We start from the raw sequence: 13432 nt of genomic DNA on the forward strand, positions 1-13432 counted from the left end.
TTTTATTTTTTATTTTTTTGCATTACATCAACACACAAATATGGACGCCACCTTAAATCGGGGCCAGCTGAGGCGGTAAACGGTAAACTGCTTTGTCTATAGAAAAAAATGCTGTCTTGACAAGATTTCTGTGCTGGCAAATTGAAAAAAAAAGGGGGGTGGTGACGCACACATAGTTTCCATAAGAGATAGCCGTTCAAGCAGCCACTGTTAATGAACAGTCATTTGTTTGGGTTTTTTGCCACAAAGTCCTTCGTTTTTTTTTTTACTTTTTGTATACTCAACAATTATGACCACAGGAGCAACAGCGCTGTAAGCATCTTTACAGCCACTGTCTCCATCTGTGGAGCTCGTTGTTCTTGTGAAATGTCAGCTGCACCGTAATGACTATTTCATGATCAGTGTTTTTCTAATGACGAGTCAGAATAGAGAAACACTTTCCAGGCTCCTTTGCAGCGACGTGCTAAAAGAGAATCATCACCTACGTCTTCGGCTCTTCTCCACCACGCAGAGCTACTTGGTGAGTTTCTGTTACTATTTCTGGTTCCCTCTCACAGTATTGTTTTCCCATTCTTAGTAGAACTGCTCTAAAAGGAGTCCACTGTCCTCTCAGCACCAACAAATGTGGTTAGTGAATAGCTGGGGAAGACACTGCCACCCAACCAGTGTGTTCCACTGTTGGTGGTCCAACTTCCCATCCCTTACCTTCTTCAGTTTAATGACAGCCTCTCTGGTCCGGGAGTCTGTGCTCAGTTCAAACATGCTCATTCCATCTCCATCCACCAAGCGGTAGTTCACCAGTCCATTGTCGCCAAGGTCAGGGTCTTTAGCCTTGAGACGGCCCACCTCCTCTCCTGGCACTTTGTCCTCTGACACAGACATGGGATACACACCTGGGACAAACAAACAAAAAAGAAAAAGCAGAAAATGTACTTGGCTGCTGATGCTAGTGTCAACTTCTGGTCATAGGTTGCTTTAGTATTCAACACTCTTCTAAGTCTTCAGAGGATTCCTGGCCGGCTGCCACTGTGTTTACTATCTGAGGCAGGGTCAGTTTTGGAGGGCGGAGAGAGATTAACATGAACCATACCATCTGTCTCATATGCCCCAAAGGATATTCATATGGCCCAAAGGATATTAATATCCCCTATAGTGTCAGGTGTGTGTGTGAGGGAGCAGACACCTGGTTTTTCAGAATGAGAGCAGTAGGACCATATGTCTACACTCCCCCTTCTTTTCTCCTTCTTCATGTGTTTTTCAGCCCAACCCCCAATCATTGGAACCATTCCTCCCCATTTGGTCTGATTCGATCATAAAGCGATTCTCCTTTGAATTCCGTACTTCACCGGTCCCCCCTCTGCTCTAGCTTTCCTCTGATTCGGCTGCTGCTCATCCAGTGAACTCATCATTTTACGGCTTGTACACCATCAGCATGTTTATCCTGCTCGTCCAGGTGTGACAGTCTTATGAATCATGAAATTCATGCGGCCGTGCGGTTTCAGAGCGAGTGCAGGTGGAAGAAGAGAGCGCTTCACAAGGCTTGATTCATCCAGGCCCAATCCCTCCCGTCACCCTCTTTACTTTTTCTAATCTATCGATCCTCACCAAACGCCTCCCCTCCATCTTTCATTTTTCATCTCTTTCTCTGCCTTTCTAACGCCTCTTCATGCCGTTGGACTTTCTTTTCCTAAAACCTTTCCCTCCCTTTTCTGCGCCTCCTCATTCATCCTCACCTCTCCTCCCCATATTGCCCTATTTCTCTCAGACTCGCCTCAACTCCTTTTCCTCCTATTTTTCTCTCCCTTTCTGGCTAAAAGCCCATTTCATCCCTTTGCCCCTTTCCTCCGTCTCTTCTCTTGTCATTCTATTCTTGCTTTCCCTAAGTAGCTTAACTTCAGTGGCTTCTGGCAGTTGATTTAAACAGTGTATGACAGAACCCACAGGCAGCGGGCATACCAGACTGCAGGCGAAAATCAAGCAGAGCACGTACAGGAAATGTACATTTAGATTCAAGGTCCACTTCACTGAGGTCGTCTTTTCAAAATGTCCTACCAACACAAGACTTATATTGTGCAGTTGCTTCGTGCAAAGAAGTGAATATGTGGCGATGAGAGAATAAAGAGTTGCTTATACGTAAATAAGTGTTGCAGTCACTCACTAGATGTCTAGTCCTGGAATGAGAATCTCATAAATATTAAGATAGCACACCAATAAAGAGTCTCATCCTTAGAGTATCCTTAAATTTAGAACCAAAAAATGCTTTGTATGACTTTGCAATATCCTTCTCTTACTCTGATGTCACTTTCATACGTTATCATATAGACAAAGAGTTAATGTGGTTACAAGCAAAACACTTATTCTCAAAATCATCCAAAAAGATGCCTGGAGGGCATTTGTTTTTCAAACTTTTCTTTCTAAATCTGAGAGAATAAAACTTCACATTTTCATTTTCAACTCGTGCTATATTTGTAATTGGCTGCTTCCGGTTTGCTATATGATCACAGACAGTAAAGGTGAATGCCACATGCAAACAGAAGGCCATAGACATCAACCCAAAGACATTACGTTGCTTCAGATGCCTTTCATTATCTATTATCTGTTTCATCTTTGAACAAGAATGGCAGAGAGCGGGCTGTGACACACCGCGGCTGACGTATTGGCAGTATTTAACAGAAACGCTTCTGTCATCTCAGCCTAATAAAGACTGAAGTCAAAGAGAGTTATAGAACAATCGCTTGTTATTTGTCTTTTTTTTTTTTCCGCTCCTGCTGCCATCTGCGCCGAGATGGATTTTCGGGGTGGCAAACAAACGATGCTTGATAATGAGGTGAAAAGGGGGAGAATTACAGGGACAGACAGTCTGTGAGGAAAAGAGAGGAGTGCAGAGATCAAGCCCCGGAGTGACAGAAAAAGCTACAGTAAACCGAGAGCCTAGCAGAGCCTTATACAGTATACATATCATCATTCAGTCTGTTTCTGCCTTTGTTTTTTCTGTATATCTTCTATTTTGTTTTGTCTTGTCTCTGACTTTCTTTCTCGACTTGTTTATCCGATTTCTCATTTTCTTTATGTTTCTGCCCTCCCTCATTCTGCCCGACTGCTAAATAAGTAATCAGTGTCCTCATTCACACCATCTGGGAGACTTTTCTTGCAGGTGCTTGTGCTGCTTCTACTTTCTTTTTTTTTTCTGAACAAGGATGGCAAATACCTCAACATATTGCTGTTTGGTGTCATATCTTGCATCACAGATGGAAACTGCCAGTGTAGCGCAGTGTTATTTAGAGGTTAAGCAAGAAGGTGCTTTGTAAACACAACTGATGTTGTAAGTGTAATGTTTGGGCCTGCTTTTGGATAGCAGGCCCAAAATGGTGGCCTGTGGTTAGAGAGCACATCCTCATTGACTTCTTACCATGTCAGAGAAACAAGCAACATTTTTATGGATGTGGTTATGTCTGTGATTGGAGTCGTCTTGTTTAACATTTGTCATGGCCTCATTATTTCCAGGAGCAGAGGGAGAATTTGGGTTCGATGTGGAAAATGTTCCAATGGTTTATGAAAGGCCTTGATGGCGGCTCATGAAGTCATTGGTTTAAAAAGTGAGGAATTTATCAAAGGTTAGGATGTGCTGCTGAAGAACTGCAGTCACTCAGCTACTAACCACCCCACGTTTATCCGTCAACCACTTAAATATCTGGGCTCTATTTGACCAGACTTTCACATGTGTTTCAACTTTGTGCTATCCGACATTGTTTAAGACTACATGCAACTATAAACAAATGTGGATGCGTCAGCACGGAAACTTCCTGAAGACAGCCTTCTTTAGAAAAACAAGTTTTGCCCTTTGAGCACTGATTCTTACAAAAGTCTAAATTCCCTCGAAATGTCCGTTTGAGTTTAGCCTTTCATTGCAAGTTACTGAAACGCTGTTGGCTGGTGGTCCAAACACAACTAGAGTGATGCTTTTGACATTCTCTCCGTGGCTCCCTCTGCATCTCTCTGTCTTTTGCATTCTCTCCATTGCTGCCTCTGCTCGTGTCTCCCTCCTTTCCTGCCTATTCAGCTTCTCCACAGGCTAAATCCTGATCCCTCTTCTCTTCCCTTCTCCCCTCCTTTTGTCTCCATCCATTCGTGTAGCTACTCTGCTGAATCTCCGGCAGCGGCCCCTCTGTTCAGAGCTACGGGAGGGAAGGGAGCAGTGTGGAGGAAACAAAACATGGAGACAGGAAGATGTTCTAAACGGCAGAAATCGGATGAAGATGTAAAAAGACTCCTAATATTGTGGACATCAGAGAATGGACACATGGTGTCTGGCAACAGGATTCTGTTAGTGGGGAGGGGAGAGGCCACTGTGGATCATCCCACCTCGTTCTGTTTTTCATGTTTTTTTACTTGTTTCTAAACTGCAGTAGACACGCACCAGGTGGATGGTACATGTCTAAGTAACATCCACATGAATGGAAAAGTATTTCAACAGATGGTCAGTGGGGTTTACTTCTCCTGTCAGTGGTCATAATGTTGTGGCTTATTGGTGTATATACTGTGTATCACTTTCAAATTACTGCCTGACGTATTAGCAACTTCACCAAAGATTAACTGAAGCAAGCATCCATACAACCGATGAACAACGCAGCCAATACTATTGTGTTTTTATCACATTGAGTTACAGTTAAAAGCATCAAACCTATGCTACTGCTTTTTATTGCTCAGCCAATCAGTAATTCAACAAATGTCCCCAGGAAAAAAATTAGTCAACCTCCAAAATTCACACCCAAGTGCACACTTGCCTGAGGACGCAGCAGGAGCTCAGTAAAGAACCTTTAATAATTGATTTTTTTTTTTTTTTTTCAGACGTCTTTTGTACCTCCTGCAGTGACTTCATAAGTTTCTATATTGCAGACGAGTGACATGTTTTCAGGGTCACACACACACACACACACATATATAGCAGAGAAAAGGTGTAGAGAATATAAGAAGCCACATGCTGGGAGACCAGACTGACTGCGGCGTAGCTGATGGTTAAAGGTCTGAGTGTTTCCCACCTCTCATGGAAATGCCACCCCTTAAGAAAATGACATGAGATATTATAGCTGGACAGATAAGAACAGTGCAAGCATTTACTTACTCTGTGGGAATTTCGGAGGGTTGTCGTTGACGTCTGTGAGAGTGATTTTAACCTCAGTGGTGCCTGAGAGCCCTCCCATGTGGCCGCCCATGTCTTTGGCCTGGATCACGACGTCGTACTCCTGACGTGCCTCGCGGTCCATGTTTGGCAAGGCAGTCCGAATTATACCTGAGAAGATAGATTTGCAGTATGCAGTTGTGTGAACAACTAAACTACTTGAGTCTGTTCTGAAATGTTGTGTTCTTGGTATCTACATCCAAGTAGAATGCACACAAACAAGTACCCTGTCTGTCTACACATTTACATGGTTATGTGCACAAGCAGTGTGGTGTACAGCTTTGTTTTGCATTAATCATTATACATCTAAATTATGTTGAACAAACAGTAAAATGTTATTTTAAGAATTTTTGTGCTCATTGAATTAATATTTCAAAAGTCTCATTTTCTTATTCAAGGTTCCCTTGCTGAGCTTAAACTATTGATTCGCTTTCATAAGAGTAGGAGTAGACACTTATTTCAGAAATACTCCTTTCTGGATGAAAACACATCACCACTCACCATTCAAATAAATACAAATTCTAGTAGAACATTTGTGAAGTCTTATTTTTATCTATTTCAAGCCCCAGTAATCTTTTTTCTCTGTTTAATTCATCGCCCGCCTCTCTTCCCATCTCTCGCTCTCCGTCTCCACATGCCTAGCTGCAGTGACACGGAGGCTTTCTGCTGTCATATTATGCCAAGTTTGTGTGCATATGTGTCAGTGTGTGTGCGCACGCGTGCGTGCATATGTGTCAGTGTGTGTGCATGTGACAGCATGACAAGCTGATAATCTCCAAACCAATTAGAAATGTGAGCTATGGATTTGAGCCAGTCAAATACCCAACACTGGTTTGATTAGCCAGATTTACTCTGTCCAAATCTCTCTCCCTCTCTGTGCCCTGACTACTCTCTTTCCATGGACTCACTCTCTAACCAACCCACCCCCCAACCTCCCGCTCTCAGTTCCTCTTCGCTCCCTCTGACCTCACATAGCTCCATGTCTGCCCTAACCTCTCTCCTTACATCCAATTTCTCCTTTTAATGCAAACTCAAATATTAGGCCTGGGTTCTGCGGGGACCAGGCTCAATGTCCTCTGGGGAGCTCTCTTTACAGCGGCGCCTTCCTTTCCTCACCAATTTCAGCGGAAAGGATGTGCTGTTGCATGAGCCCCACAGCAGGGTGTTCTTATCTTTTTACATTGAGAGTGGTAGAAGATGTTGGAAAAAAGGAATATTGGGGAAAGAAATAGGTTTTTCATTTGACCTGAGCAACGAGATGCCTGGTAGATACTCCGGTTAAGGTTCAAGTCATATTATTGATTATGAGATTTTCTTTGCATATTTAATTATTGTAAAACAAGAATTTCCAGTCAGTTGCAGAGAAGCAAAATCAGATTTTGAAGTGATGATTAGTTTTCTTTAATCTTGTAGACTTGTTAATGTGTTTAGTCTTCTGTATGTATGATACTACCTCACTCTAGGAGCAAGGTCTATGAGCCTGTGTCTGTATGAGTTGTTGATGATTATAGACCCAGGGCAGTTTTTTTTTCTTTCTCAACCTCACCTGTCTGAGGCTCCACAGAAAAATAGGGTTGTCCTTGGAGGATGCTGTACACCAGTCTGGCGCTGTTGCCGTAGGTAGGGTCATCAGCATCTGTAGCTGTCACCTGCATCACTGACGTACCTACAGACACACAGACATGACAGACAAGTCAGGAGGAGGCTCTACCTCAGCGATTCGGTTCCGGAATGGTTTGACAAACAAGCTTGTCACAAAGCGTGTGCCGATTCACCTGCCTGCGCCAGCCGGATGGGAAAGGAAATGAAAACCACTCTCCTTTCTCTCAGACACTGAAGCTGAGTGGCCCCTGTGAGGCTGGTCTCCTCTGTTATTTCTCTACATTTCATCATTGTCTGATGGAAACAGCCGGTCTCCAGTTTCAATGATTTTCGTGTTTTTAATAAAACATTAAATGTCTTCTATGCGCTGACAGTTCATCAAACCTTAGATTGATGAAAATCTTATAAAAACCATTGGATAATCTGAAATGTGCATACTTGCTTGCTCAAAACATGGCCCCTAAAAAAAATGTATATATGTTTTCAAACAACAACATCTACATCCAGTAAATCTCCGATTACTATACTTGACACTATTAAGCTGAGCAAAAGTCAATTAAATTTGCAGAAGTGCGAAATATATTCTATTAACTTTGCATAATTGTTGAAATTTCCTTATTCGGATGTGACACAGCTCATGAAATGAACCCGCTCAAAAATTCTCAAAGTTGCTCTGTGTGCTATGTGGTTCTTACCCAATCTCCACAATGGTCATGCGTGCACTGCCTACTAAAGAGGTAGCATTAGCAATGCTTTGGACGTGTGTCATCACCACCATAGGCAAAGAAAGTAATGGCTTCATTCACACCACTGACAGGCAGTGAATATTCCAGCTGTAGTTCGATTCACAGAAGTTTCTACGTCTAAGATTTTTTTTCTTTTTTTCTGTCAAAAGCCAATTGGTGAAAAAAATCAAGGCACTGCATTATTTGCTCAAATCAAAATGCAGACAGTGATTGTAAAATCCAGACAATCAAAGACAGAACTTAATCTGTCTAATTTGATTAGAAGCGTCTCCTTTGAATAACGTAGGACTGAGAACCCACGGCGAGATTGACATTTCTGCATAAACTTTGTACTACTCTTAGTGTTTGGCATGTAAAACATAAAATGAAAACTTAAAATGAAGTTAAATGTAAAACTTTCAGCAAGCTGTATGTATGCAGTACACTACTTCTTCCCTTATCTGATATGTTAATATGTCAGCGTTCACATTTCACTCTGTGAGTCATACAGGATTAACTGGAACTTGCCTGTGGGTCTAAAACTGTGTCGCTGCGTCTTTGCAATGGGATGATGTTGGCTGGGCCTCGTCTGTAAAGCTACTTTAAAATCTTCTCAGTTTCACATATGCTATTTGGATATTTCTGTTTCCAGTTGCATCAGCGTGAGCACTGCCATCCTTCTCCACACCAAATCCACTGGGTACTGCTGAAAACTGTAATCCAGTCTCTTTAAGCTCTGGTCTCAATGTGGCCTTGAGTGTACCTGATACGTTCTAATTTGGCCCTTTCTATCCATTTTAACTGTGGTATCCATGAGGGAACATGGATGCTATTTAGTAAAATTACAGCTTTCTGTTTCAGTTCTGTGGTCACATTTGATGGCAGATGGAGGCCCTTTTTTTGCCAAACTTCTGTATTCAGAGCTCAGCTTGAAAAGTGGAGGGATGGAAAAAAAAAAAAAGGCTAAATAGAACTCCTTCAGTCTTTTCAGATCTTCTTTCTTTGGAAGTCCAGTCCTTTCAAACAAGGGGTTTCTCTGGCTTTCACAGATTCAGGCAGCACCACTGCAAATGGTGGTTCATGTCAGGTCGACGTGGAGGGGCTGAAAATGTGTGACCACATGAGCTTTGGAAGGAAAATCCAAGGAAAGGAGATGGCAGGGGATCTTGCCCGTGTCGACCTTGTGCTAATTATTTCCCTACTTCTGCTTCTGCTTGATCAAACTTTTTCCATATAAGACAAAAAGGGGAACAGCTTTGCAGGAGAGAGAATGTGTCAGCTAATGGGTGTTTTCTGATCAGTCACGTCTTTGTCACACTTCTTGTGTTCACATTTCAGGGATTATTAATAATGTATGAAGAAGGCTGTTTAGCAGACAAACAACAGCCGCAATGAACTCCATCAGTGACTTCATTTACAAATGTCACTCACTGTGAAACGGAGACTGCTGAAAATCTGTTAAATATTGATTTTGATGGACTCTTTTGCATCGTTGTCATCATATTTTATGAAAGAAACACAACACCCCGCTGATCATTTAATGGATATATTCGGTTTGCTCAAAGCTTATCTATTTCATTATGAGCCGCTGTTAATATTAAAACCAAACTTCTTACTAATATTAGCACAGGCACACAATTTCAGACACAGTGTAAGTTAACTTGCATAGTTAAAATGCATTTATCCTCCTAGATAATGTCTTCTACTACAAACTATTCATAAAAAGTGACATCCGGCATTTCGCATCAGTCATGGTTGTTTTAGGCTTTTAATCAACCTCTAATCTAAGCTATTTTACCCTCCTCTCATGTTTTCAAACCTTTATTTCACTACTTACCAACATTGGACATCTCAGGGACCCCGGCATAGTATGGACCATGTAGAAACTCAGGAGGATTATCGTTGATGTCCTGAACTTTCACTATGAACTCTGATGGAGGCTCCAGAGGCTTATTTGTGTCTCTGGCCACAGCCTGGGCTGTTAAAGTGTACTGGGCCTGCTCCTCTCGATCCAGGGTTTTTGTGGCGTGGATGTTGCCTGTCTTGTCATCAATCACAAAGATTGTTCCCGCACCTTCGCCAGACAGAATGTACTTGATGTTACCATCGCCCGAGTCTACGTCTGAGTGGAGCTGAAGGAGGGAGTGAGACAAATAAGCACAGTAAAGAGTTAAATGGACATGTTGGACCCACAACTAGATTTCAGATTGTGTGTAACTTAAAGAGAAAGAAGAACAGATTGAAAGTTCCACTGCGAGGGAGGTAGTCTGGTCCACAAGCAAGACTGGAAGAAATGCAGTAGACCGGATGCCAGGAAGATGTCGCCTGAGGTTTCGAATGCTCTAGTCTACAAACTCTAGAGACTGGAAATCTGAGACAGGCACGCTAGGAATATTCTGCATTTGATAGACAAACACTAATAAGTAAGAGATTTAAAATATTGTCATAAAACGGTGAAGAATGTTCAACATTCAATTAAGCTCTTGTTCTTCCTTTACAGCTCCTAGATGGTGAAATATGACGCATTGTTAACATCGTTTGTTGTTTGCTGTGAAAGCCGCTGCTCAGTATGAGTGATGGTGTTGTTGTGGAGGACGACCACTAATCATCTTCACCCTTGAACGTGAACATGACCTCTCATTTTTTTTCTTCTTCTCTCTCCTTGATAAATGGAAAAGCACATTTAAATCCTAGTGGAATTTTCCTGTCACCTTGTATTACCTCAGCGACAGTCACAGGAGGGCAGTGTGGCTATTAGTGAAGCAGTTAGTCCTCTACCAGTTCAGTTTGAATAGAAAGAACAACAGGTCCTTAATATGTCACACATTTCTATACTCACCCTGCCCACAAGAACCGGGTCGGGTCCAGTGTACTCCTCAATGACGAAGAACTGATTCCAGACCCATCCTCGTTTGGACCGGTGGAGTACCTGCCCTTCCTTCCCCGCCCTCTGTTTGTGTTTATGTAGTGACAAGTGACCTACAAGCACAAATACAGTTCTTTAAACCAATGCTAGCAAATGATATGTACATTTTAAATGGTTAGAGGCAAAAATCCGCAATTAGTTCACTCTGTCTTGGATGAATGAGTAATCGTCTCAACTGCGGGTCATTTTCCAAGTTTTTTTTTTTTTTTTCTAGACACTGAACTCAAAAGTGGGTGGAAAGCAGTAACCTTATGAACAGAGAGGCCTTTTTTGACTGGTGGGTGACTGGTTCAAATCCCAACAGGCTTAACCTCAGTTTGATACTGTGCAGCTGCTCAGTGTTTGAACATCTGTAGCTGAAGGATGCTCAATGGAAGAAAATTAGTGAATAATAAAGGTAAAACAACATTGGACATATAAAGACTGCATGATGCATATATTCATTATCTAGAAACCTGCATGGCGGCAAGCGTCCACACAATGCACATTTTGTTCTTTGCCCAATTTCACTAGTATCCATGCTTTACCCTCTGTAGGTGTCCATGCAGAGCCTAAAACTTGTGACTACGCACAATGTGTGCACTGATTGCCTGGACAGACGGGGCATGCAGCAGTAAAAGAGTATGTTAAAAAAAAACAGAGACCGTGTACAGTGATCTGAATTAATTTAAAGAGTACACAGATACACAGATGGTATCCAACTCTTGGTGAGAAATAATTCAAAACTCCCAATGTCTGGGAAAGCAACAAACTCAGGCTATTCAATAGTGCTTGGCACACCATAGAGCAATGCTGCAACTCAGTCTGGTTTTTAGCCGGGCTACAGGGTGTCTGCCGCCATTCATCAGGGCCCTGTGTTTTTCTGTGGTGAGACTTTGCCTTAAGACATCGCATTGACAAATCAATTTAAATGGAACATAACAAAGAAAAGAAAATAAGTTCGCTGATGTTGATTGTTGCTTAACATCTTGTGTAATAGTGCAACTCTGTAGTGGGTGTCAATAATGGACTGCCCGATCTCTGAAATACAGAGAGACTCACAAAGTTACTAAGAGTAAAAATTAATGCAAGGGATAATGATCAGTTTATAAACATAGAAATACAATAAAAAAGACAAATTGTGTGGGGCATTGGAGTACAACGTCAGACTAATAGCATAATTCATTCATAAGTCATTTTTGACTTACTGTTACAATATCAACAAAGAATATAATGGAATTGTGCTATTAGGCTAACGACATGACACATGTTCTGACGATAAAGACTTCATGTTTCCCAATACCTGGATGTCTGTTTCTGTGGGCCTTTTGATCCAAAGAAGCATTTCCTTTCTTGGTTCCAAATGCGACGCTACAGAGTGCAGAAATTCCCAGCAAAACCAAGAAGGCTCTCAACACGCCAGGGCCCTGCCGCTTCATCGTCAGCATCGCTGTCTTGCCCAAACTGAGCAACTGCGCACTTCTTTCCGCCCCCTACTGCCTGGTTCCTCTCAGTGGAGCTCCGCTCCCACTGAGGTGGTTTTCTGACAAAACTGTTGATGAACTTCTTAGTTCATTAGCTGAGATGGAGCCTGTTGCTGCAGCTTCACACTTTCTGTCTCCCAGTCAAAGCCTAAATAAAGAGCAGAATAGAAAGCAGTCAGTCAGTGATAGAAAACCATCAAAACAATTACGGTTTAATAAAACATACACCATGCACAAATTCACCTTAATGAAATTGATAAATTTTACAAATGCAGTTGGATATCTGACTCCTTAAATGGTCTCAAGTTAATGAGAACATTGCACTGATTATACAGACAATGGTCTCTGTAAACCCATTAGCTTTAATTCAATTAGACGGACTGATGCAGTGTAGGCGGGGCAGCTAATTTCTGAACCAAAACCATTCTGAAATACATTAAAAGCAATGTATTAAAAAAATCAAGTCAAAATCAAAGGGGGTGTTAAATCAGTACAATGTGTTTAAGCAGCACTCTGACGGCTGTGCGGGAGATGGTTCAGGCTTCTCTGCAGTGAATGATTCAGCAGTAAATTTGATCTGTACAACCCAAAGTGTCCATCAACAGCGTTGAGCTGCAAAGAAAGCAAAAAAAGAAAAAAAAAAGAAAGAAAACTGCTGGCTCATTCCAAGAAACTCCAGATGAATGTCTGAGAAATGCCTCAAGTGGAATTTAATGAAAAATCTTGGCATATGAGCATGTTGTAAAATAAATTTAATGAGAACAATGAAGGAATTAAATGATGCCAAGATGTAGGGGATGGAAGACTGAAGGAAACTGAATCTCCAGAGGGAGCTCGTAAGTTTTGCCCTGCTGGAATTCTAAACATCTAATTTAACAGTTCCACCAAAAAAAGGGATGTTTGTTCCCTGTTTTTAGCACTGAGTCCCACATTGTTTTTAAGTTCCTTTCAATCTGACCCATATGTTTGGTTTTGTTTTGGGTTTGGGTTTTTTTTGTTGTTTTTTTGTTTTGTTTATTTCTGATCTGACATTTATGGTCTGATATTACTGAAAACAAGTGGTCAGGGTGACAAACTTGTCCCGTCATTAGACTATAAAAAAAAAAGTATATCGATGTCATTCTACTTTTTTTTTTTGCATGAGTGCAAGAGGTTGTTTGTCACAAAAATGTGGACAAACTAATATGAAAGTGTTGGAACTTGTTTTCTGTTGTAGTAGTAGATCAACAACAATCAAGAACAGTAGAACAACGTAGTGGACTTTGTTAGAACCAAAATACCTCATTACACTAAGGAGTTGTCCAATTTGAAGTGTGCATGAGTAAATGTGAAATTAGAGACACATTCAAAGAGCTGATATTGTCTGTCTTTTGCTTTGTTGTAATTTCCTGTCAAATCAGAGTAGCCCAACAATGTATAACCACATAATAAAAAGCAACAAATCAGGGATATATTTGGAAGTTGACACTTTCAGGTGAAACCCATGTTGAAACCAAACAGAGAACGAGGCAAACTTCAAAGTAGTCTTAACAACAAC

The 13432-nt window shown here is 41.5% G+C and overlaps 1 protein-coding gene across 2 annotated transcripts in view; it reads right to left on the reverse strand.

Annotated features, from left to right (window-relative positions):
* Positions 1-13432, reverse strand: part of cdh11 (cadherin 11, type 2, OB-cadherin (osteoblast)) — a 70886-nt gene that overhangs the window by 12025 nt on the left and 45429 nt on the right. For both annotated transcript variants that reach the window (XM_047602117.1, XM_047602116.1), the window contains exons 3-8: positions 11715-12043; positions 10346-10485; positions 9344-9638; positions 6726-6845; positions 5123-5290; positions 706-893 (exon numbers count right to left, since the gene is read on the reverse strand). In XM_047602117.1, the coding sequence (XP_047458073.1) occupies positions 706-893; positions 5123-5290; positions 6726-6845; positions 9344-9638; positions 10346-10485; positions 11715-11859 (1056 nt within the window). In that variant the 5' untranslated portion in view covers positions 11860-12043. The remainder of the gene's footprint in view (positions 1-705; positions 894-5122; positions 5291-6725; positions 6846-9343; positions 9639-10345; positions 10486-11714; positions 12044-13432) is intronic.

Source organism: Mugil cephalus, chromosome 13 (genome assembly GCF_022458985.1).
Source record: "Mugil cephalus isolate CIBA_MC_2020 chromosome 13, CIBA_Mcephalus_1.1, whole genome shotgun sequence".
NCBI lineage: Eukaryota > Metazoa > Chordata > Actinopteri > Mugiliformes > Mugilidae > Mugil > Mugil cephalus.